The 21070-nt window shown below is 39.4% G+C and overlaps 2 protein-coding genes and 1 long non-coding RNA gene across 4 annotated transcripts in view; all 3 read left to right on the forward strand.

The window, feature by feature from the left end:
* Window positions 1–2151: 2151 nt before the first annotated feature.
* Window positions 2152–5841, forward strand: LOC112841708 (OX-2 membrane glycoprotein). Of its 2 annotated transcripts, XM_025902767.1 has the most exons (7): window positions 2153–2294; window positions 3597–3935; window positions 4030–4331; window positions 4408–4447; window positions 4556–4625; window positions 4720–4762; window positions 4996–5841. In XM_025902767.1, the coding sequence occupies exons 1-7, from the start codon at window positions 2231–2233 to the stop codon at window positions 5062–5064; spliced, it is 927 nt and encodes a 308-aa protein (XP_025758552.1). In that variant the 5' UTR covers window positions 2153–2230; the 3' UTR covers window positions 5065–5841. The 2 variants fall into 2 exon arrangements, with proteins under 2 accessions (XP_025758551.1, XP_025758552.1); XM_025902766.1 differs by having other exon boundaries at window positions 2152–2294; window positions 4030–4329; window positions 4409–4447; window positions 4720–5841.
* Window positions 5842–12872: 7031 nt separating this feature from the next.
* LOC102080902 (OX-2 membrane glycoprotein) lies at window positions 12873–18428 on the forward strand. The gene is made up of 6 exons (XR_002060164.2): window positions 12873–13005; window positions 16114–16450; window positions 16579–16887; window positions 16967–17005; window positions 17112–17201; window positions 17294–18428. It is a non-coding gene; the product is annotated as an OX-2 membrane glycoprotein (long non-coding RNA).
* Window positions 18429–20803: 2375 nt separating this feature from the next.
* The window catches only part of LOC109199907 (OX-2 membrane glycoprotein-like), a 48371-nt gene continuing 48104 nt past the window's right edge, over window positions 20804–21070 (forward strand). Inside the window, exon 1 of the mRNA XM_025902761.1 lies at window positions 20804–20907. Within this exon, the coding sequence (XP_025758546.1) occupies window positions 20820–20907 (88 nt within the window). The 5' untranslated portion in view covers window positions 20804–20819. The remainder of the gene's footprint in view (window positions 20908–21070) is intronic.

Consider the following 21070-nt stretch of genomic DNA (forward strand, 5'->3'; position numbering starts at 1 on the left):
GCAAAGGTAACTCAAGCTCACAAAGACAACCTAGTTGTGTGAACCTTGATTTATTTAAAGATTTCCACAGGAAATGTTTTTGAAAACACATTAATAGATCCCCACTTTTGGATGTCACCACATATAAGGTAATTTATTGGGGATCTTTTCACATTATATGTTTATTATTGGACACAAAACAAAAAGAAGTTGAGAGCATCAAGCTAAGGCTTCGTTCATTAGGAATTGCGTTCACTATAGGGATGGTATTGGTTTCCTCCAGACATGATGCTTGGCATTCAGGCCAAAGAGTTCTATGTTTCTTTCATCAGACCAGAAAAGTTTTATTTCTCATGTTCTGAGAGTCCTTGCCTTTTGGTAAAGTCCAGGTGTGTTGCCATGTGCTTCTTGGGACCTTCAATTCTGCACACATTTTTCTGCACACTTTCCTACAATCCCGTCTCAGAGATATACAAACAATTCCTTGGACTTCATGGCTTGGTTTGTTCTCTGTCACCTATGTGAGCTGATAGAGACCGCTGTGTGCCTTTAGAAATCCTGTCCAATTCAACTGAATTTATCACACATATAGAAACATCTGCCAGATGATCACTGGCAACAGGATACACCTGAGCTCAACTTCCAGTGTCATGGCAACATCTGTGAATAGTTATGTGTGTGTTATAGTTTTGGTTTTCTTTTTAATAAATTTGCAAGAATTACAAGCAAACATTTTCACTTTGTCACTCTGGCATATTGTGTGTAGAGTTTCAAGGTGAAAATGAACTGAATGAGGCAGTAACATGACAAAATGTAAAACAAATCACTGTGGTTACGTTCAGAACAGACTGCTGCAGAGAGACGTGCCTCCTCATTTATGGTGACCAGGCTTAGGAGACAGAGGTATCTGTAGATGGTTACTCTGCTTATTCACATTTCATAAATGCTCCAGTGTGATACAGTAAAGTGAGTAAACTGACCATTCTTCCATCAACCATATTTTTCTAGTCTGCCTCGACACTCTGAATATGTGTTAAAGTACCAATGTAGCTAGAAGGAACTACTAGAAGGTGATGTCTTGCTGTAGTTCCAGGCTGTTATTATTATTGTTATTATTGTTATTATTATTATTGCCTTTCATGCTGTTGCAGCTGTTGTATATGATAACCCGCTGACTCCTATACAGTGAGATTTTTTTGTTTCCTCTCTGCCAGCTGATATAAGAGTTTGCTGTTGAACCATAGGCTGAGCAGTCACAACTGTTCAGTTAACATTTTATTTTATACAAAGTGCCAATACTAGCGACCTATGGCAACTACTGAAAAACATAAACACGTCCCTACAACAAGCATATGGTGAATGTACTGTGATCCGTGACTGTACCTGCCCTGCATCGCGCACCCATCACTACCAGCCAACTAATGTGACGAAGACTGAGTACGCCACCTGGTGGTATACATGTACACCGAGCATGAGAAGCTCGGGGTTAATGAGCTTTAGATTACAAATGAATCTCAGCACAGATCAGATGTAGGAGAAGAGTAGCAAAAGTCGCGTGTAAAAATCAGACAGTTGAACAGCTGAACAACTTGTAACTGCAGATATTTAGGGGAAAAAAAATCTAAAAACCCCCAAAAAACAAAAAAACAATTAACATGTTTGAATGGTAATTGGGGTTTCACGTGTGTACATACAGTCTGTAGGATTGTGCTGCTCTTGACCCATCAGCCAGAGTGAAGTTCTAACAGACAAAGATCTGAAGAGAAACCGAAAGTTACGAACAATGAAACGTGTTCAGTGCAGCCGCTCTCTGTGCTTTTAATGCTGTCTTGTTATTATTTTACATTTCTGTGCTTCTGCCGCTCCTGGTAAACTCCGCTTTCACTCTATTCCCGTCCACTTGTCAATCAATCAGCACTCGACCAACGCACAGATCATCCCTGTCCAGAGACATGCAGGTAGTCTCTTGAAGGACTGCACAGGAGCATTAATGGGGTGGGTGGAAAGCCCACTCTGTCAGAACGAAACACTTTAAGCGTAATTTATTGTCCCCAAGTGCGTTCACATCTCCGTTTGGACAGCGAACTGAGAGATGGTGGTGGAGCTGCTCCGACTTTCAGAGCTGGAAGTGACGTGACCGTGAAATGTTGAGTAACGTGACTCCACGCGAGCTGTACGCATTTGATTGGATCAAACTCAAGGAAATGCAGAAGCAGGAACCTGGAGTTTAAATGAATGGCGTGTCAATGAAATGTCCTTCTTTGGAGTTTTATATTATTTTCTTGCTGTTTTCATTTTTGGAGCCTTTGACAAAGGTGAGAAAAAACTGCATTTGACAGTATGTGAGTTAGACCTTTTTATAGAATTGACTTTTATTTTTATAGAGTAGAGGTCACCAAGATGAGCTGAGAATTTAGTTTATGTTGTGACAAGTACAACCACCGACAGTGTTAAAGTATATTTTCTGTAGTTTCTCTGAGTATTTAGGAGGGGTTAGTGACGGTCACGGGGCTTGTTCTTTAGGAAAATCACAGCAACACATCAGCATTCCCAGTATTTGTGTGTGTGTGTGTGGGGGGGGAATTAATCTCACTCTGAATCAATTTTCAATATGTGAATGTCATAGTTTGAAAAAGTAATAAGGTAATGCAGCTTATTGTTGGTGTCGACCGGCAAAGAAGAAGAAAAAGTAGAAGAACAAGAAGCGCAGAAGGGACAACGTGGAAGTTGTGATATTATGTCAGCTTACAATCTAAAGAAGTGTAGCCGACTTGATGGCTAATGATGCCCTGAGTGACATTTGTCTGAAAATGTTTGCACAGGTTCATGCCATAATCCACACAATTTATTATTTATCAAACATGGTAATGTGAGAATTGTTAATGCTGAATTCAAGTGTAACATATGAATTTTTATAATAGTCACTGTGAATTGATAATGTTGTTTTAACAAATGTTTTTTAAAGAACTCAAACAAAGAAAGTGCATATGTCCCCCAGTGAGTAATTTATTGGTTTAGCTTTAAAATTTGGAGATTTTCCTAAACTGCAAACTGAAAAAAAAGGTTTGACCTTGATCTTTGATGTTTGACCTCTAAGCATTACATACTATTGTATGTACTTTAACTGCCCTTTCATATGATATATTACCCAATATAGTAGTCAAATTTGACCTTGGGCGCTAACAATGAAGCTCAAAACAGCCTGTTTTTTCTAAACAGGCTGTTATTTTAATTTTTTTACATTCCTTGGCATAATTATAAGTCTGTCTATGGAGACATTGGGATGAATTTTACATCTAATATATTATGTAACCTGAAAATCTTGCCTTGTGTCTAAAAAGGGTGGATAGTGATCTGCACATGTGTGTGCACCTCTATGGTTGTGTTCGGGGTGTTGCAGTAGAACTAAAAAACCTGAACCAGCTGGAAGCAACTCTGATTCCTGTTGCAATAACACTGTTACCAGATTTGTTTAGGCAGAGTCAGTGTGAGGCTGAAGGTAAAAGTGTGTGTTGCAGTAACTGGGATAGCCAGTAACACTGGACCTCATGTGTCAGCAAGTTGGACTTGAACATTATATTTAAAGTGCCTCACAGCTTGATCTATATCTCCTACAGCTCTAACAGCAGTGATCCAAACACAGCAGACTGTGCTGGCAGCAGTGGGAGAAGATGCTGAATTCAGCTGTCAGCTCTTGGAGACTAAAGACGTCCTTCAAGTCACATGGCAGAAAATCTCACATGATGGAGAGAAGAATGTTGCCACCTACAACAAGCAGTTTGGTCAGAGAGTGAATGATGGCTTTACTGATAAATTTAAGTTTAAACATACTGAACTACAGAACTGCTCCATAGTCATCAGGAATGTGATGGAGCAGGATGAAGGTTGCTATCACTGTCTGTTTAACACTTATCCTGAAGGCTCCTTCACAGGTAAACCCTGCCTCCAAGTCTATGGTAAGAACTTTTACCTTAATGTGATTAAATGCACCAGAAGCTGGTTTATTCTTGACAACATGGTCCTTATAAGATATTTCCTGATCCTTCACAGAGCTGCATGAACCTGTTGTTGATGTCAGAGAGTCAAACTCTACTGAAGAGTGGGTTGTTTCCTGTTCAGCCACTGGTCGACCTGCTCCCACTGTAACACTCAGTGTCTCACAACAAGACCTCAGCTTCTCACAGTACAACACTGTCAGTGTGTCCAACACCAACGCTACATTCACTGTCACCACTACAGCTGTGCTCTCAGGTTCACGTAACAACAGCACACAGGTGGGATGTGCAGCACGAGTGCTCTCTGCTCCTCACAGAGAGGTGATGGTGATGATTTCTGATGATGATGATGATGGTGAGAAATTGTTTCAACGTCACTGATTTATAAATTAATGATTACTGTGTGATTCTAATGTTTGTGTTTCTTTTTCCAGGTTTGGATAAGAAGTCAGGATCTAATCAGAGAAATTTAGGTGTGTTAACATTTGTGTTTTTAAAGCCAGTTTTTATGTTAAATTTTTTTTTGTCATTTGATAGTTGTTCACATTATTATATCCTTCTGTCTCTTGTTTTTCTCAAAGGAATCAGGATTTCAGTCATCCTGTCGTCTGTGGTGTTGGTGCTCTGTGTAGCTGCACTCATCTTTGTCAGGTATAAAAAGTGATCTCAAAGCAGGTTCTCGTCTGCTGATATTACAGCATATTTACATATTCAACTGTTCTTAAATCTGTTGTCTGTCACACAGAGAGCTCGTGGTGAATTATAACCGAAACAAGAAACACTCAGGAGTAAGTCTGTCTTCATCCTGCCACACTGCACTCGCAAAGTTGCTGATTTCTTTTTCACTCTTCAGGATATTGTCACATTTCAATTCTTTCCAACTTACCTTTTACTTTTCTACTTTCTTTCTAATTCATCAAACCCTGTCTTTGGTTTGTCTAAGCTATTGTTCTTTGTTCAAAAATATTTTTATTCAGCAATATTGACACAGATGCTAAAATGTTTTTGTTTTTCTTTTTAGAACTGGACCATTTTCAGTCAAATGAAGGGACACTCAGACACTCAGTGGCAGAAGGCAGACACCTCCTGAGGAGTGTCAGTTCATTATGCCAGAATGTTACATAATTTTTATTTCAGTACTTTGTGCTGTTTATTTATTTTTTTGTATATCTTTGAAATGGTGCTGTTTATAAAAGTCATGTTTTGGTGTTTTGTCAGATATTTAAACATTAAGTTACTTGAAATGCGAACTGTGAAAATGAGCATGAGTGGCTAACATGAACCTTTCTCATCAATAACTTTGATTAAATTGATTTCATTGATTAAATTGATACTACCAGAGACAACTACAATGAAAACTGCACTGTGCTTTTGTAAATAACAAAGCTTTTCCACCCGAAATTGCAGAAAATGGCAGCTGAAGGTCTCTGTTTGTTCACTGTGAACATGTTATGCTCAATTTATTACTACGTGTATTGTTAAAAAACCAACACATACATTTGTGTTCAGTTACTCAGACCAGGAATATTTATCACCTTAGTGATGTAAGACCATCCTGGTGCTAGTCAAGTATTGTTTTAATAATGTTTTAATGTTTTTTTTTCTGCAAACATTGCACTGCTCATCAAAAAGTGTAAAGAGACATTTGAAGCTTTTGCTTCTTCTCTGTGCAAAACACTCCATATTGTCTCCATGTAGTTTTGCAGGTATACCATCTGTTGATATCAGTTACCTTTCCACACATAAAGACAGCAATTTTCAGCCTTACAGTTTGAGTTTGTCAGTCTAAACACATGCAGACTGCTGTTATTCTCACTGTACTGCTGACTGACACATTTTCAAAGGTAAATAAATTTCACAAAGTCAATCTGCTTGTTTGTCTCTTGGTTTATTTCAGATTTCTACAAAAATTGTTTTTATCAAACAGATGATCAGATGGATGCTTTTGATTGGCGGCACATGCACAGCTGCACGTAAAACTGTTTGTTTTACATATACTGAACACACATGTAAAATTTAAAAAACAATTTTTCCTCCACTATCTGAAGTGAAGGTGGCAGACAAGCCCAGACCAGGTCAGCCAAGAGATGCAGTTGTATTTCATTAAATGTAATCTCTTCAGCGTGTCCTGGGGCCTCCTCCCGATAATTAAAAAAAAAAGAGAAAAAGAAATCCCAGTGTTGTGCCACAAAGTGATTTCCAAATAATAAAAGCATCTTTGATCTGTGAAGTGTTCTGTTAAATAGATCATTTTTTTCCTGTCTTACTTTTGTTGCCGATTGGCGGATATTGGGTTGTACTACAATACTGTTGCTGTATAAGTATACAAGTATAACTACTCATGGGGTAGTTATACTTGTGTCGCCCTTATCAAAAACTGCTACTTGTGCTGAGATATTTACAGCTCAAGAAATCATCGTTACTCAATCCATGAATATATGCCAATCTACTAATGTAAAACCATGCCAGTTTAAAGGTATTGGTGGTATAACGTGTTATTGTTTTTTACTCTTCAGACTGTTTATCAAAAATGTTTTTTTTATGCAAAATTTTAAGATTCTGCTACTTCTCAAATTGACCTCTCTGAAAGAAAGGCTCCATATTTTCTTATTCTGCCTTCATGTGCCCTTTTTGGTATGTTGATGTATGAGTTACCTTTCACACAAAAAAGGAAAAACACTGTATTCTGTGACGGTGGCAGATTATTTGTCTCTATAAATTTTGCAGGCTTACAGTCTAAAAACATGCAGACTGCTGTCATACCCACTGTAGTGTTGTGTGACCCCTTTGCAAAGGTAAATACATTTTACAAAGACAACCTCTTTGTGTGTAGCTTGATTTATTCCAGACTTCCACAACACAAATTTTCGAAAACAAGTTATTAGTTTTTAAATTTAAGGTAGAAAAACATGTCTTATTTTGGAAGTCCTGCCAGTATAGTCTTGGGTATACTGTTCCTTGTTAAACATAATTTAAAATCCTGCTGCATCAGCTCCTCTATAAAACACTCGCTGAAAAACAGCTTTGGGGGCATTTTGCATATATGACATTACCTCCTCGTGTATCCTCCCATCTTGGTGTGTATTTCTTGAATTGGACATCCTTGAGTTCAAGGGGGGAACTTGACACAGTCCTCGCAGCTGAGCAACATTTGTTCAGATTCACAGAGAGAAATATCATCCACACCTGCAGAATAATGTATGAGTGAATAAATAAACTAGAAAGTATTTATTCTGAGGTGAGATTAAAAGACAGATCAAAAGAGGGAGGGGACTCCTAAAATGATAAAGTCACCTGAGCTGCTGTTTCAGTCAGTGTGGGGAAACACGCAAACCACCAAAACACAAGGTTTCCTACCACTGCTTTGACAGCACAGACTAGTTTGCTTAGTTTTGTGCTTTAATTGTTAATTAATGATACTATTTTTTTTTATAATTATGAATGGTCATTTGTTAGTTAGTTTAATCTTGTTTTTTGTTTTTTTAATTTTCAGAAGTGAGGACAGTGTTTAATGGTTGCAAATTCCATATATATGTAATATATGTATATATGTAATTCCAAGTTCCAGAACGTTTTTACCATTTTCACCTTCAGTAAAACACATTTAAATCATTATTACTGTTTTGTGTTTTTTATTTTATTTTCTCAAATAGAAATGAGGTTCACTCTCCCTATTCTCTGAAAAATCAAAGAACTAATAATCCACGAGACTATTCTAAATTCAGCTGTAGTTCAATTTTTGTTGTGGACATTAAGAAGGAATTCTTGATTCGTGAATGTATCCATTGAGATTTGTTGGGAAGGTTTCCTTGGTGAGCCACACCAACCACTGCCTTTGTTTGCACTTTGTTCTACTAGGTGGCACTACAGCCGTAGGATGACCTCCTACAACCTCCTCAAGACCTGTGCTGAACAGCTGGCTCCCATCTTCACTCGCATCTTCAACAGATCCCTGGAGCTGTGTGAAGTTCCCTCCTGCTTCAAACGCTCCACCATCATCCCTGTTCCCAAGAAACCCACCATCACAGGACTGAACGACTACAGACCTATCGCCTTGACGTCTGTGGTCATGAAATCCTTCGAACGACTGGTGTTAGCCCATCTGAAGGACATTACAGGCCACCAGCTGGACCCTCTGCAGTTTGCCTACCGGGCAAACAGGTCTGTGGATGATGCAGTGAATATGGGGCTGCATTACATCCTGCAACACCTCGACCGCCCGGGAACTTATGCCAGGATCCTGTTTGTGGACTTTAGTTCGGCTTTTAACACCATCGTGCCTGAACTTCTCTCTTCCAAACTCTCCCAGCTCAGCGTGTCTCCAGCTACCTGTCAGTGGATCACCAGCTTCCTGACAGACAGAAAGCAACAAGTGAGGCTGGGGGAGATCACCTCTGAAACTCGGACCCTCAGTATTGGTGCCCCTCAAGGATGTGTCCTCTCACCACTACTGTTCTCCCTCTACACTAATGACTGCACCTCCAAGAACTCGGCTGTTAAACTCCTAAAGTTTGCAGATGACACCACCGTCATTGGCCTCATTCAGGATGGTGATGAGTCTGCATACCGGCAGGAAGTTGAGCGGCTGGTACTCTGGTGCAGTCAGCACAATCTGGAGCTGAACACTCTTAAAACTGTAGAGATGACAGTGGACTTCAGGAGACATCCCTCAACTCTGCCCCCCCTCATCATATCAGACAGCCCTGTGTCGACTGTGGAGATCTTCAAGTTCCTGGGTACCACCATCTCCCAGGACCTGAAGTGGGAGACCAACATCAACTCCATCCTCAAAAAGACCCAGCAGAGGATGTACTTCCTGAGACAACTGGGGAAGTACAGTCTTCCACAGGAGCTGCTAATCCAGTTCTACACTGCAGTCATTGAGTCTGTCCTGTGCTCCTCCATCACAGTCTGGTATGGTGCAGCCACTAAACAGGACAGGAGCAGACTGCAGTGGACTGTACGGGTAGCAGAAAGGATCATCGGCGCCCCCCTGCCCTCCATCCAGGATCTGTACCTCTCAAGAACCAGGAAACGGGCAGGTAAAATCATCACAGACCCCTCACACCCTGGACACAGACTTTTTGATCTGCTGCCCTCTGGCAGACGGTACAGAAGCCTGCAGACCAGGACCACCCGACACAGGAACAGTTTCTTTCCCCTCGCCATCTCCCTCCTAAACAGTTGACCTGTCACACTGCTCCCACTGCCAGACTGCAACTACACCTTATGTACATTCTGTAGTATTCATTCCACCTCATTTCATTTCTGTATTTTATGTACATAAGTTTAGTTATTTATAGTTGGTTTACACAGCTTTGTGTATGTATGTGTATGCATGTGTAATGTATATATAGACGTGTGTGTGTGTGTGTGTGTGTGTGTGTGTGTGTGTGTGTGTGTGTGTGTGTGTGTGTGTGTGTGTGTGTGTGTGTGTGTGTTTTACATTGCTGTGCTTGATAGCCACCATCTACCGGAACCAAATTCCTTGTATTTGTCTGCACATATACTTGGCCAATAAACACGATTCTGATTCTGATTCTGATTCTGATATTTCCCTTGCTTTCGATTGTCACTAATCAGCTCCCTGTGCTCAAAAAAAATTGCTCTGTGTTGCAGTTACCAGCTGCACAGTGCACGGTAAATATGATAAATAATGACAAATGAGACTTATTGTGTGTGTGAAAAAAACCTCGAACCAAGGCACCGGAGAGAACAAAGATTGCAGGAAATCATTTGTGTGTTCACACTCAGGACCAACAGCAGACACAATGAGCACTACAGAACACATCACAGAAAAGTGGAAATAATTCACTCACCCTTCAGAGTTATTGAATTTAGGTGTTCAATCACTTCCATGTCCACATGGTGTTTAAAATCAAGCACTCAGGCATTTACACTGTTCTACAGACATTTGTGAAAGAAGCCTGGAGAACTCCAGCGTGGTGCTGTGATAGGATTCCACCTGTGCAACAAGTCCACTCATGAAATTTCCTCACTACTAAATATTCCAAAATCAACTGTTAGCTGTACTATAACAACATGGAAGTGACTGGAAGCGACAATGAATCAGCCACGAAGTGATAGGGTACATAAAATCACAGAGCGGATGCTGAGTGCTGCATTAACTCAAGAACAGTGTGTAGAAAGTTTACTGAAGACTTTTCATGACTTTCATGCATCTACACCCAGGAGAAAAATGATGCATCCTTTCTGTTTTGGGGGGGATTGTCAAAAAACTTTGAGACCTGGTTTTTACCTGCTTTCTGCCACCTGCATCACACCATGGAGGTCTCTGATGATGACTGAAACTACATGGTGAAATTTAAGAGTGACTTCACAAAGGATCTATCCAACATGTAGATACACTCAACCATCAGTGGCTCAAGATAGCTACTGTGCTTGACCCACACTTTAAGGATTTAAAGTGTCTTGCAAGGGGAGAGCGAGAAGAGGTTTGGAGCAGCCTTGAGGCCCTGCTGCAGGAACAGTGTGAAGATGCCACCTCAAAGGAGCCAGCAAAGACAAAGAGCCTCCTCCTCTCTTCATTGTCTTCAGACTCTGATTCAGATGAGGAAGCCCTGTGTAACAGGGCCATGAGCTTGTACAGAGCAGAATCCACCAGCAGTGAGACAGACTGCCGTGCAGTAGTGGTCCAGTCGAGCAGGGACCCACCCACAGCTGTCTGTCCTTACCTGCAAGTATTTAATTAGTCCTGCCACTTCTGTCCATGTGAGAGACTGTCTTTGCTTGCAGGTCAGATGGTAACAAAAAACAAACAAAAAAAAAAAAAAAACAGAGAGCTGCCTTGAGCTCTGAAAATGTGAAGAGGCTAGTTTGTCCAAGTAACTGGCTCAAAGAGATGTACAATAAATAAGCATGGAGGTATTTTGAGTCCAATAGGTTTTTTATTTTTGCACAAAAAATGTTTGATGAGCATACTCTTTTAGCCTAAAGTACAAAATAATTTTGGTTAAGGTTAGTCTGAGTTTAAAGGTGACACTGTTCAAATAACCTTTTATGTCTCTGCCTTATTTTTTTAAGAAGAATATCTGCACTTCATGTTGAATTTTTTATTATTATTATTTAAAGACAATACCATTTTGAACATGTACTTAAAGTACTTAAAATAGCACTTTATTTTTAAGTCTGCCCAATTTTGGCCAGGGATATTATCTTTTTCTCTGTTTTGCATTGAAATGCAGTTTAAATGTTTTTTTTCCCATAAATTAAAAGAGCTTGAGTTCACAATATCCATGTGCATGTCTATTATTTCATTCTGTCGCCCACTAAAGCCCTTTTAAATTACAAAAACATTTGCACATTTGGACAAATTTTCTTGTGCGTTTAAATGTGATTAATCGATATTAATTAATTACATAGCCTCAAATTTAATTAGATTAATTTTTAATCGAGGCCCACCCCTAGTTCTTAGGTTTTTAGATTAGGCATGTTTTATAAAGTCCGAGGTGTTTCTTTCCCCTTTCTCTCTTTCTGTTGCTTGATTTATTGACTTGTAGACCTTAGACAAGCACTCAGTTTGAGATTATACAAATCTGCTCAGCTCACTCAGAATGAAAGCGAAAGTAAATTGTGAGACTGTTTCACTGCACACTGAACGGGGGCACTGAGGAATATATGTGCATTTAAATAGCGGATAGGCATGTGAAATAGTAAATGTTTATCAAATGACTGATTATTAGCTGTCCCAGTGAACCTCGTGATATGTCATGTCGCTGTTTTTTAACGACGGGAGGCACTTTTTTCTTTGCTTTTTCACGCATACACCCTGTGAGATTATGGACCTACTTCCCGATTTAAGAGACTTGTTTTTTGAATTTTGGCGGCCATATGGCAACGTGGCACCGCGTGCAATCATATTTTCATTTTCTTTGATGGCATTTTTTTTTGTCGAGAATAAGACAAGCTATTTGCGTTCTGTATTATTATGGAGTTTTAAAATAACTCGTTGCTTTCACGTGAAACCGTTTACGATGGAGAGATGACGGAGAGATGAGAGAGATGACGGCCACTGTCGCTGTTTGTTTAACACACCGAATAAGCTTTGACAGGAAGAAGCTGCCTTCAAGTCTAAAGGTAAGAACGTCTGGTCTGAAATCATGGAAGAAAAATATGAACATTTAAAAATTACTTCTATACATAAAAAACACACCCACCCATACTGTAGCGGGACCGAGGCTTTTCATATCTTTCTCGAATTCTCTCAGTTTAGAAATTCATGTTAGCAACCATCAGACTTTTCCCATGCAGTTTTCATTTATTTTTATTTATCACTTGTTACAATAAATTGTGACTGAAGTTGTGACTGATTGAAATGCTCGTGCTGGTTGTCGCCTGTGTCAGTGCGCCCCAGGGCGGCTGTGGCTACAATGTAGCTTGCCATCACCAGTGTGTGAATGTGTGTGTGAATGGGTGGATGACTGCACGTGTAAAGCGCTTTGGGGTCCTTAGGGACTAGTAAAGCGCTATACAAATACAGGCCATTTACCATTTGTCCACGGAAGTAATTGGCAGCAGGAGTTTGATGGTTCTACCTTTGAATACCAACACAGTGCTTTATGATGTTTATGCATACCGTTCAATACAATTTAATATATGTGATATTTATTTTTCATTAGAAGAAAGGGGAAAAAGTAGGCACGATATTGTGTCTGATATTTGAGTAACATAAACTTTGATTTGTTCCTCGAGTCGGCAGGACTATACTAGATTGTTCCATTGCATGGGGGAAACCAGGGGAACGCGCTGTTTTTCAGCATTTTAAAGTGATAATTCGCAATTTCTTGTTGAATAATAGTAATATTGTTATTATAATATGATCCTTTTTTTTTTCTTAGCACGTGTTATTTATTTGTTAGTATATATGTTTTTGGATGGCTCCCGCAACGAATAATGTACCGCAAGTTTAGCAATGCGCTTCAGTCTGGTGGAGAAGGGCAGAGTAAAATGTCACCGCTTGGAACTGTACACTGGGTTATTGGCTTTTTTATTTTTGGAGTCTTTGACAAAGGTAAGGAGAAAGTGTACATAAATATTACACACATAGGTGTGTGGCAGTATGCGAGTTAGATATTTTTACACACCGACAGGTCACGTCTTTTAGTTTGTGGCAACAACTCGTCTAATGGCGGATAGATCAGAAACATAACAATATTTCTAATACAGCAGCTTCTGTTGATCACAAGCGGATATGCGCGTGTATATGAAGAAAACAACAGCCGAGCTGACATTGTTGTTTTTGTTGTCAATTTGACATATTGGTTATTTATTCGCTTAAATCCAAAGTGATATTAAATATATGCCGTCTTATTCGAGTGATTGCTGTCATATTGATGTTGTCTTTAACTTTTGTTGAAAGGAAAACAGATTTCATATATTTTATTTAAAATGTTCATTTTGATAATTGAAAATAAAACTCGAGAAGATACTTCTTCTGGGTGGTCACGATGAGTCGCTGAAGTGTGCGGACATGTGGCTAATCGACCCTTCAGACAGTGTAGCTCGATAGCTGCTCATGTGCTTTCTCTAAGTCTGTAATAACATAAACACGTTATTTTCGGATGCTTTTCAGAGGGTGAAACTCAAATAATATCTGCCTCTCTCATTCCAAGTGCGAAGTGTTGATCTATTGGGAATGACAGATAAATGTAATCAGAATGAGTATGCAATGGTCACGCGAGATGAGAGATATGAGGGCGGTGCCTAAACTTTGCCTGCGTCCTGTAACTTTTCACTTGTTTTTCTTTTCTTTTTTTTCTCATTTTTTTTCCTACAGTCTGTGTGAGGCTCCGTGAACATTTACAGAGCACTGCTGTCAAAGCTTTGTGCCGCACCCCTCCCAGTTACAGGGGCGGTCCTGGCCTGTTTCCACTCAACGTACAATATACTGTATATATACGTTGAGTCCCATTAACGTTTTTGAGTTAATGGGACACACAAACGTCCGTTTAACTTTGTTAGCCGGATGTTTTTCTGATCCTTACTAATAAATGTTATCCAGGATACATGTCATAATACCTGCCATTATCCAATGACTCATCTGCTTACATTTATCTTTTGCTCATTTCTCCTCCTCTTCTTTTCTCTTCTTTTCTCTTCTTTTCTAAACTGAGGATCTGATGGCTGTAACCTTTTCTTGTCCATCTTCCATCAGTAATTTTTCACTCCAGTATCAAACACAAATCCCCCCAACCCGAGAATCACCACAACCACAACATACACTACATACACTTTTTTTTTTCTTTCTGGGATTTCGTACAACCGAGGGAAAAATAATTAATACATAGTGGGCTTGGATGGACTGACAATATTATGAATGAAATGCGCTTTATTTAGAAACACCCTACTCCGTGTGCGGCAAGCAGCAAGCAGGCGCACCTCGCAAACGGAGGGCGCCTTTACTCCCCGCAAATGGACAATAGAAGACCTATCGGTGCCCATGCAATCCCAAAAATGCGCTGGCATGATCATGGGTGCAAGCAACTTTTTTTTGCCGATGCCCATGCTTCCGCCCCCACCACGATGCCGCCCCGGGCAACGCCCCATGTCGCCCGTATCAAAAACATTTCCTTGATTTCCCTTTTTCAGCATTAAATTTATTGAACTTTAAAATGTCGCGTTAAACCCACAGTAGCCTAAATTTTTCATTTCCGTGATTCTTTTACATGTTATTTTCCTACATTTTTGTGCTCTGAAATTAAAACTTGTACAAATATATCTAAAACGCCACAGGGGAGCTAGGGGATCCATGTCTAATCAAGGTGTAATTTTAAGGTTAGTTGACGGATTTGCAGTGCTTCCCATTTTTGTCAAATTATAGAAACAATAAAGAAAAGTGCAGTCATCTCTGCAACACCACAGACCACTTTCATGTAGTTTAATCTCTCAGATCTGTGATATATTTGTCAAAATACTACAGTTAATGGGACTCAAAGACCGGATTTGTTTTGGATTAATGTACGAATCTTACAGGATACAGTGCTGACATTAATAAATACTTAGCGCTATATGACGCACTGAAAATAAAAAAAAAAAAAAAAAACAATAATGGTGTGCGCATTTACGTACACAATTCCGTCATCGTTAATGAGTCAGGATGTACGAGTAAATATGTGTTCCACAACATACATGTCAGTTGTTGCACAGATTTCAGGTTCGCATGGAATCGAAATGAAGCATTCCTCTACTAGAAGAAACCTGCACTTCATAAGAGCTGAATTCAGAATTCGCCACTGTTAGCAGAGACGGGTCTTCCAGCAGAATCTGCATGAATACTGAAGATACTTATTATCTAGACCGAGGAATAATCACACGTGGGGCATCGGCTTTTACCGGAACATTCACACCAATGTGACTTTGTTTACTGAACTCTCCCGTATACTCCACAGCATAACAGGAAGCATCCTTTCAAAATAAAATCACAACAGATGACAATGAGGGCATACCTATTAACTAGCTCAACAAACACCTAAGTAGGAGAGATGTCATCAAAGGTAGAGAGAGGCGACTATAGAACGAATGTAAGAGAGACTGATTAGGGAGGAGAGCAGCAGCATGTGAGAACTGATGAAGATGGTCAGACAGACTTTATGATTATAAATTTAGGCTGTCACTTAATCAGTTTTTCTACTATTAATTTACAGTATAAAAAAGTTCTTCATCACAACTTTCTGCAGCTCCGATAGTTGGCTAACTCAGATCCGTGCTACCTTGATCTTGGCTTAATTTCTCCATGGAGCGTATTGCTTCAGCTGGTTGGTTTCAGTGATGATTGCATTAGGAATTGTCCGTAATGCTGCATTTGCATCTTCTAGTATACTGTCAGATGGTACTTCACGTAGTCTTGGTAATCGGTCACTGAGGGTCCAGGTTTCCAGCTTAGTGTGTGTGTGTGTGTCTGTAACAGACAGCCTATTTGAAAAAAAAAAAGAATGTAACGGTGAAACTCTGTGACGGCCCATCTCGCTCAGTCTGAAAGTATATTGAAATATGAAATATACCAAAAGTTAAATATGTGGTTGATATGCCAGCAGTGTTAGAGCTAGAAACCCTGGACTTCATATGGAATTATGACATAATACTGAATGTGCCTCACATCTCAAACTATATCTCCATACAGCTCTAGCAGCAGTGATCCAAACACAGCAGACTGTGCTGGCAGCAGTGGGAGAAGATGCTGAATTCAGCTGTCAGCTCTTGGAGACTAAAGACGTCCTTCAGGTCACATGGCAGAAAGTCACTACTGGGAAGAAGAATGTTGCCACCTACAGCAACTACTATGGTCAGAGAGTGAATGATGGCTTTACAGATAAATTTAAGTTTAAATATACTGGACTACAGAACTGCTCCATAGTCATCAGGAATGTGAATGGAGCAGGATGAAGGATGCTATCACTGTCTGTTTAACACTTATCCTGAAGGAGCTCTGACAGGTAGACCCTGCCTCCAAGTCTATGGTAAGAACTTCCTTCCTTTCCTTCTTTAACGAACAACAAGTTCTTCAAACAAACATAGTGGGCATAAATGTGTTAGCAGCTGGGGTGTTTGTAAGAACATGTTGATGATATTTCCTGATTCTTCACAGAGCTGCATGAACCTGTTGTTGATGTCAGAGAGTCAAACTCTACTGAAGAGTGGGTTGTTTCCTGTTCAGCCACTGGTCGACCTGCTCCCACTGTAACACTCAGTGTCTCACAACAAGACCTCAACTTCTCACAGTACAACACTGTCAGTGTGTCCAACACCAACGCTACATTCACTGTCACCACTACAGCTGTGCTCTCAGGTTCACGTAACAACAGCACACAGGTGGGATGTGCAGCACGAGTGCTCTCTGCTCCTCACAGAGAGGTGATGGTGACGATTCCTCATGATGATGGTGATGATGATGATGGTGAGAAACTCTTTCAATGTCATTAATTTATGAATGGATGATTACTTTTTGATTCTAATGTTTGTGATTTTTTTTCCAGGTTTGGATAAGAAGCCAGGATTTAACCACAGACATTTAGGTGTGTTAACATTTGTATGTTTTAAAGCCAGTTTTTATATTCAATCTACTGTCATTTGATAGTTCTTCAAATTATTATATCCTTCTTTGTCCTGTTTGTCTCAAAGGAATCAGGATTTCAGTCATTCTGTCCTGTGTGTTGTTGCTGGTCTGTGTTGCTGTTCTCATCTTTGTCAAGTATAGAAAGAGCAGAGCAGGTACTCGTCTTAAAGAATATGTGTACTGCAGTTTAACTGGATAAATATTTGTGCAGCTTTAACTCTTATTAAATCTTTTGTCTGTCAAACAGAGAGCTCGCGATGAATGGTACCTGAAACTAGAAACACTGAGGAGTAAGTCACTCTTCATCCCGTCAATCTGCGCTCAGAAAGTTGCTGATTTCTTTTTCATTCTCTGACATGTGACACACGGTATTTTCTAAATTACCTCTACAGCTTCTTTTTGTTCTTCTACTTCCTGTCAAATCTGAGGTGAACTGCACATGTCAGCCTTACTCTGATACATATCACGTTGTAGTGTATAAACTATTAATCTGTACAGAATACTTTGTGCAATATAAACAGAGTTTTTCTACTGTGTGTTGTTTTGTTTAGCGTTTCTTTATGTTAACAAGGTGACGATCAGCTCTAAAAGCAGACTCTAACCACAGAATGATTCAAGGCTTTCAACGTCACCATGACAAATGTTCTTTGTTTGTTTGTTTGTTTGTTTTTCCTACTTTAAAAAAAGCTGCTAAAATTTGGCAAACAGATAACTGTTACACTGAAGCATTCAGAACACAATAATTGGTATTTATGTAAATTACAATTTTATGCCACAACTTTGTCCTATTTGTTTGTTTTTTTTAATTATTTCTTTGACATCCAGTTTATTACAAATCATGTTTTGTTGACTCGTTTTTCAGCTGCTCTGTTAATAAGTTACAATAATAATAAGGACTGTGAAGATGAGCAGGAGTTACTAACATAAAACTTTTTCTCTTTTTCTCATCAATAACTTTGATTGATTGATTAAACTGCTCTTTTTGATGAAATTAATACTAATGCTAATAAACACAATGAAAACTCCCTACGATGCCTATGCTGACACATTTACAGCTCAATAAATCATCATTGTACAAGGGAAAAAAATCCATACAACTTTAGAGCTTTTAGTTACTCAATCCAGGAATATTTGTCAATCTAGTAAGTGTAAAGGTATTGGTGGTGTAATATGTTATTGTTTTTGAATCAGCAGACATTGCACTGTTTATCAAAACTGTTTTTTTTTAATGCGACATTTTAAGTTTCTGCTTCTTCCCAAATCAACCTTGCTGAAAGAAAGGCTCCATATTTTCTTATTCTGCCTCCATGTACTCTTTCAGGTATGTTGATGTATGAGTTACCTTTTGTACAAAATGAAAAAGAAAACACACTGTACTCTGTGACGGTGGCAGATTATTTGTCTCTATAAATATTGCAGGTGTACAGTCTAAAAACATGCAGACTGCTGTCATACCCACTGTAGTGTTGTGTGACCCCTTCATTGAAGTGCTGTGTTGCAGTTTACAAGCAACATCAATGGACAAGTCCACTATTTGTATTTTAAGACGAAGGGCAGTGAGAAAGTATTTTTAGCTTTTAAGGCCCATAAACAGGCCATATGTTTTTAGTTTTTTTATTTATAGCTGCACAGTGCATGGTAAATATAATAAATAGTGAAAATTAGATTTATTTATTTTTTGGTGGTGGTGGGGGGGGGTGCACAAAATAAAGGGAAGAAGAAAAAAACATCACAAAAAAGTGGCAAAAACCTTGAACCAGTGCACTGCACTCTTCATTGTAACCACAGACAACAAAGATTGCAGGAAATCCTTTGTGTGTTCACACTCAGGACCAACAGCAGACACAATGAGCACTACAGAACACATCACACACAAGTGGAAATAATTCACTCACCCTTCAGAGTTATTGAATTCAGGTGTTCCAATCATTCCATGTCCACAGGTTTATAAAATCAAGCACTCAGGCATTTGCACTGTTCTACGGACATTTGTGAAAGAACCCTGGAGAACTCCAGTGTGGTACTAGGATTCCACATGTGCAACAAGTCCAGTCATGAAATACGGTACATAAAATCACAGAGCGGATCTTGAGGCTCATAGTGCGCATAGGTCACATAACTTTTGCAGAGTCACTGAAAACCTCCAAGCTTCATGTGGTCTTCAGACTAACTCAAGAACAGTGCGTAGAGAGTTCACTGAAGACTTCATGACTTTCATGCTTAATTTGTCATCTAGGACTTAAACAAGAAAAGCACACAGTTTCGGCTTGGACTAATGTCAGTACACTCAGAATGAAACTGATAGTTGTGAGGCTGTTCCATTACACACTCAAGAGGAGGGGGGAAATAAATGTGTTGTAAAAAAGCAAATACCCATGAAATCGATGACTCATTAGCTATTTAAGTGAAATTTGTTATATGTCATGTCACTGTTATTAATGAGGAGGCCCTATTTTATTAGCTGTTTTCACGCACCCACTCACTCAGTGAGATTGTAGCCTGGCTGAGCGGAACACCTACTGATTTAAGAACCATGTTTTTTGAATTTTGGCGGGAAAATGGCAGCGCTGCAGAGCGTACAGTCATATTTATATTTTCTTTGATGGCGTTTTTTGTTCCAAAAGTAAGACAAATAATTTGTTTTCTGTATCAGTTTGATTTGGTTGTAAAATGATTCGTTACCTTCAGTTTAAGAAGCGTGTGACGTGGAGTGCTGAGTTTCACTGTAATTTCAGTCCTGTGAATGTTATAATCGTTCTGTGTGGGACACTGCTTAAGCCCTGCACCAGTAACAGTCCTGCCATTTTCTCCGTGCAAATCTAACGTCTGTGATACAAACACAGCAGACTGGCAATAGCAGAAAACCTGAGCTCATGCATTCTGAACATGTCCCTCAAGTCATATGGCAAAAAATCTTAAAAGAAAAGAAAGACATGACCGCCAACAAGTTCTTTGGTCAACGAGCAAATCCGGACTTTACAAAGAAATTGGAGTTTAAAAATTGTGCACTGCAGAACTGCTCAACAGTCATCGAGAAGGTGGCAGAGAGATCAAGTCGGTTAGTTTCACAAAGCTGCCTCCAAGTCTAAAGGTAAGAAGTTCTGACCTGGAATCACGGAGAAACAATATTCCTATCTGATAAATGCATTCATACATTCATAAAACACCCAACCAAAATGTGGCAGCGAGGCTTTTCACATCGATATACTGCTCAAATTCTCTCAGTTTAGAAGTTGATGTGATATTTTTTCTTAGGAAGCTTCAGATTTTTCCTCATGCTATCTATTTCATTTTTATGATTTTTTTCTCTCACCTGCTACAGTTTATTTACGAGAATAAACTGTGCCTGGAGATGTGTTTGATTGAAACATTGCACAGATGTAGTACACAGATACTTGGCAGCACATCAGTTTGCCGATTCTAGTTTTTACCACCAACACACGCAGTGCTTGTGATTTCTATGTACGGAATTTCATTTCATGTGTCCTTTATATTACCTTTGCTGAAAGAAAACAAAGTAGGCTGTTACCTCTGATGTATGAGTGACACAAGCGTTCATTTACTCATTCATTGAGTACAGTGTAGCGCGTTGAGCAGAGAAGACAAGAAAACACCTCGTCTGGTGGAGAGCGAGGATTGTACAATATAAAGAGAATGAGAGGAGGGGGAAAACCGGGTTACACGCGCAGTTAACAGCGGTAATTAGGCGATGCGTGTTGACTAATAGTAGTATTGTACTGAATTATGATATGCTTGTTTCAATCTTTGGAGGGATGTATGGAGTCAAGATGTCACAGTTTGGAACTGTAAACTACGTATACTACGTTATTGCCGTTTTTACTTGTGGACTCTTTCACAAAGGTGAGGAAAAAAGTGTAGATTAATATTACACACATAGGTGTGTGGCAGCATGCGAGTTAGACGTTTTTACACAACGACAGATCACGTCCTTTAATTTGTTACAAGCACACAACCCGTCAAGAGTGGTGGGTGAAGCTGCTGTGACAGTTTTCTGATTTTGGAG

This window comes from Oreochromis niloticus, linkage group LG23 (assembly GCF_001858045.2).
Source record: "Oreochromis niloticus isolate F11D_XX linkage group LG23, O_niloticus_UMD_NMBU, whole genome shotgun sequence".
Classification (NCBI taxonomy): Eukaryota; Metazoa; Chordata; class Actinopteri; order Cichliformes; family Cichlidae; genus Oreochromis; species Oreochromis niloticus.

What these genes read in the sequence shown, in the direction of transcription:
- LOC112841708 (XM_025902766.1), top strand. Translation starts at nt 2,231, where the DNA reads ATGTCCTTCTTTGGAGTTTTATATTATTTTCTTGCTGTTTTCATTTTT. An exon ending in TTCTGATGATGATGATGATG is followed by an intron (nt 4,330 to 4,408) that starts GTGAGAAATTGT and finishes TTCTTTTTCCAG; the next exon opens with GTTTGGATAAGAAGTCAGGA. An exon ending in ATCTAATCAGAGAAATTTAG is followed by an intron (nt 4,448 to 4,555) that starts GTGTGTTAACAT and finishes TTTTTCTCAAAG; the next exon opens with GAATCAGGATTTCAGTCATC.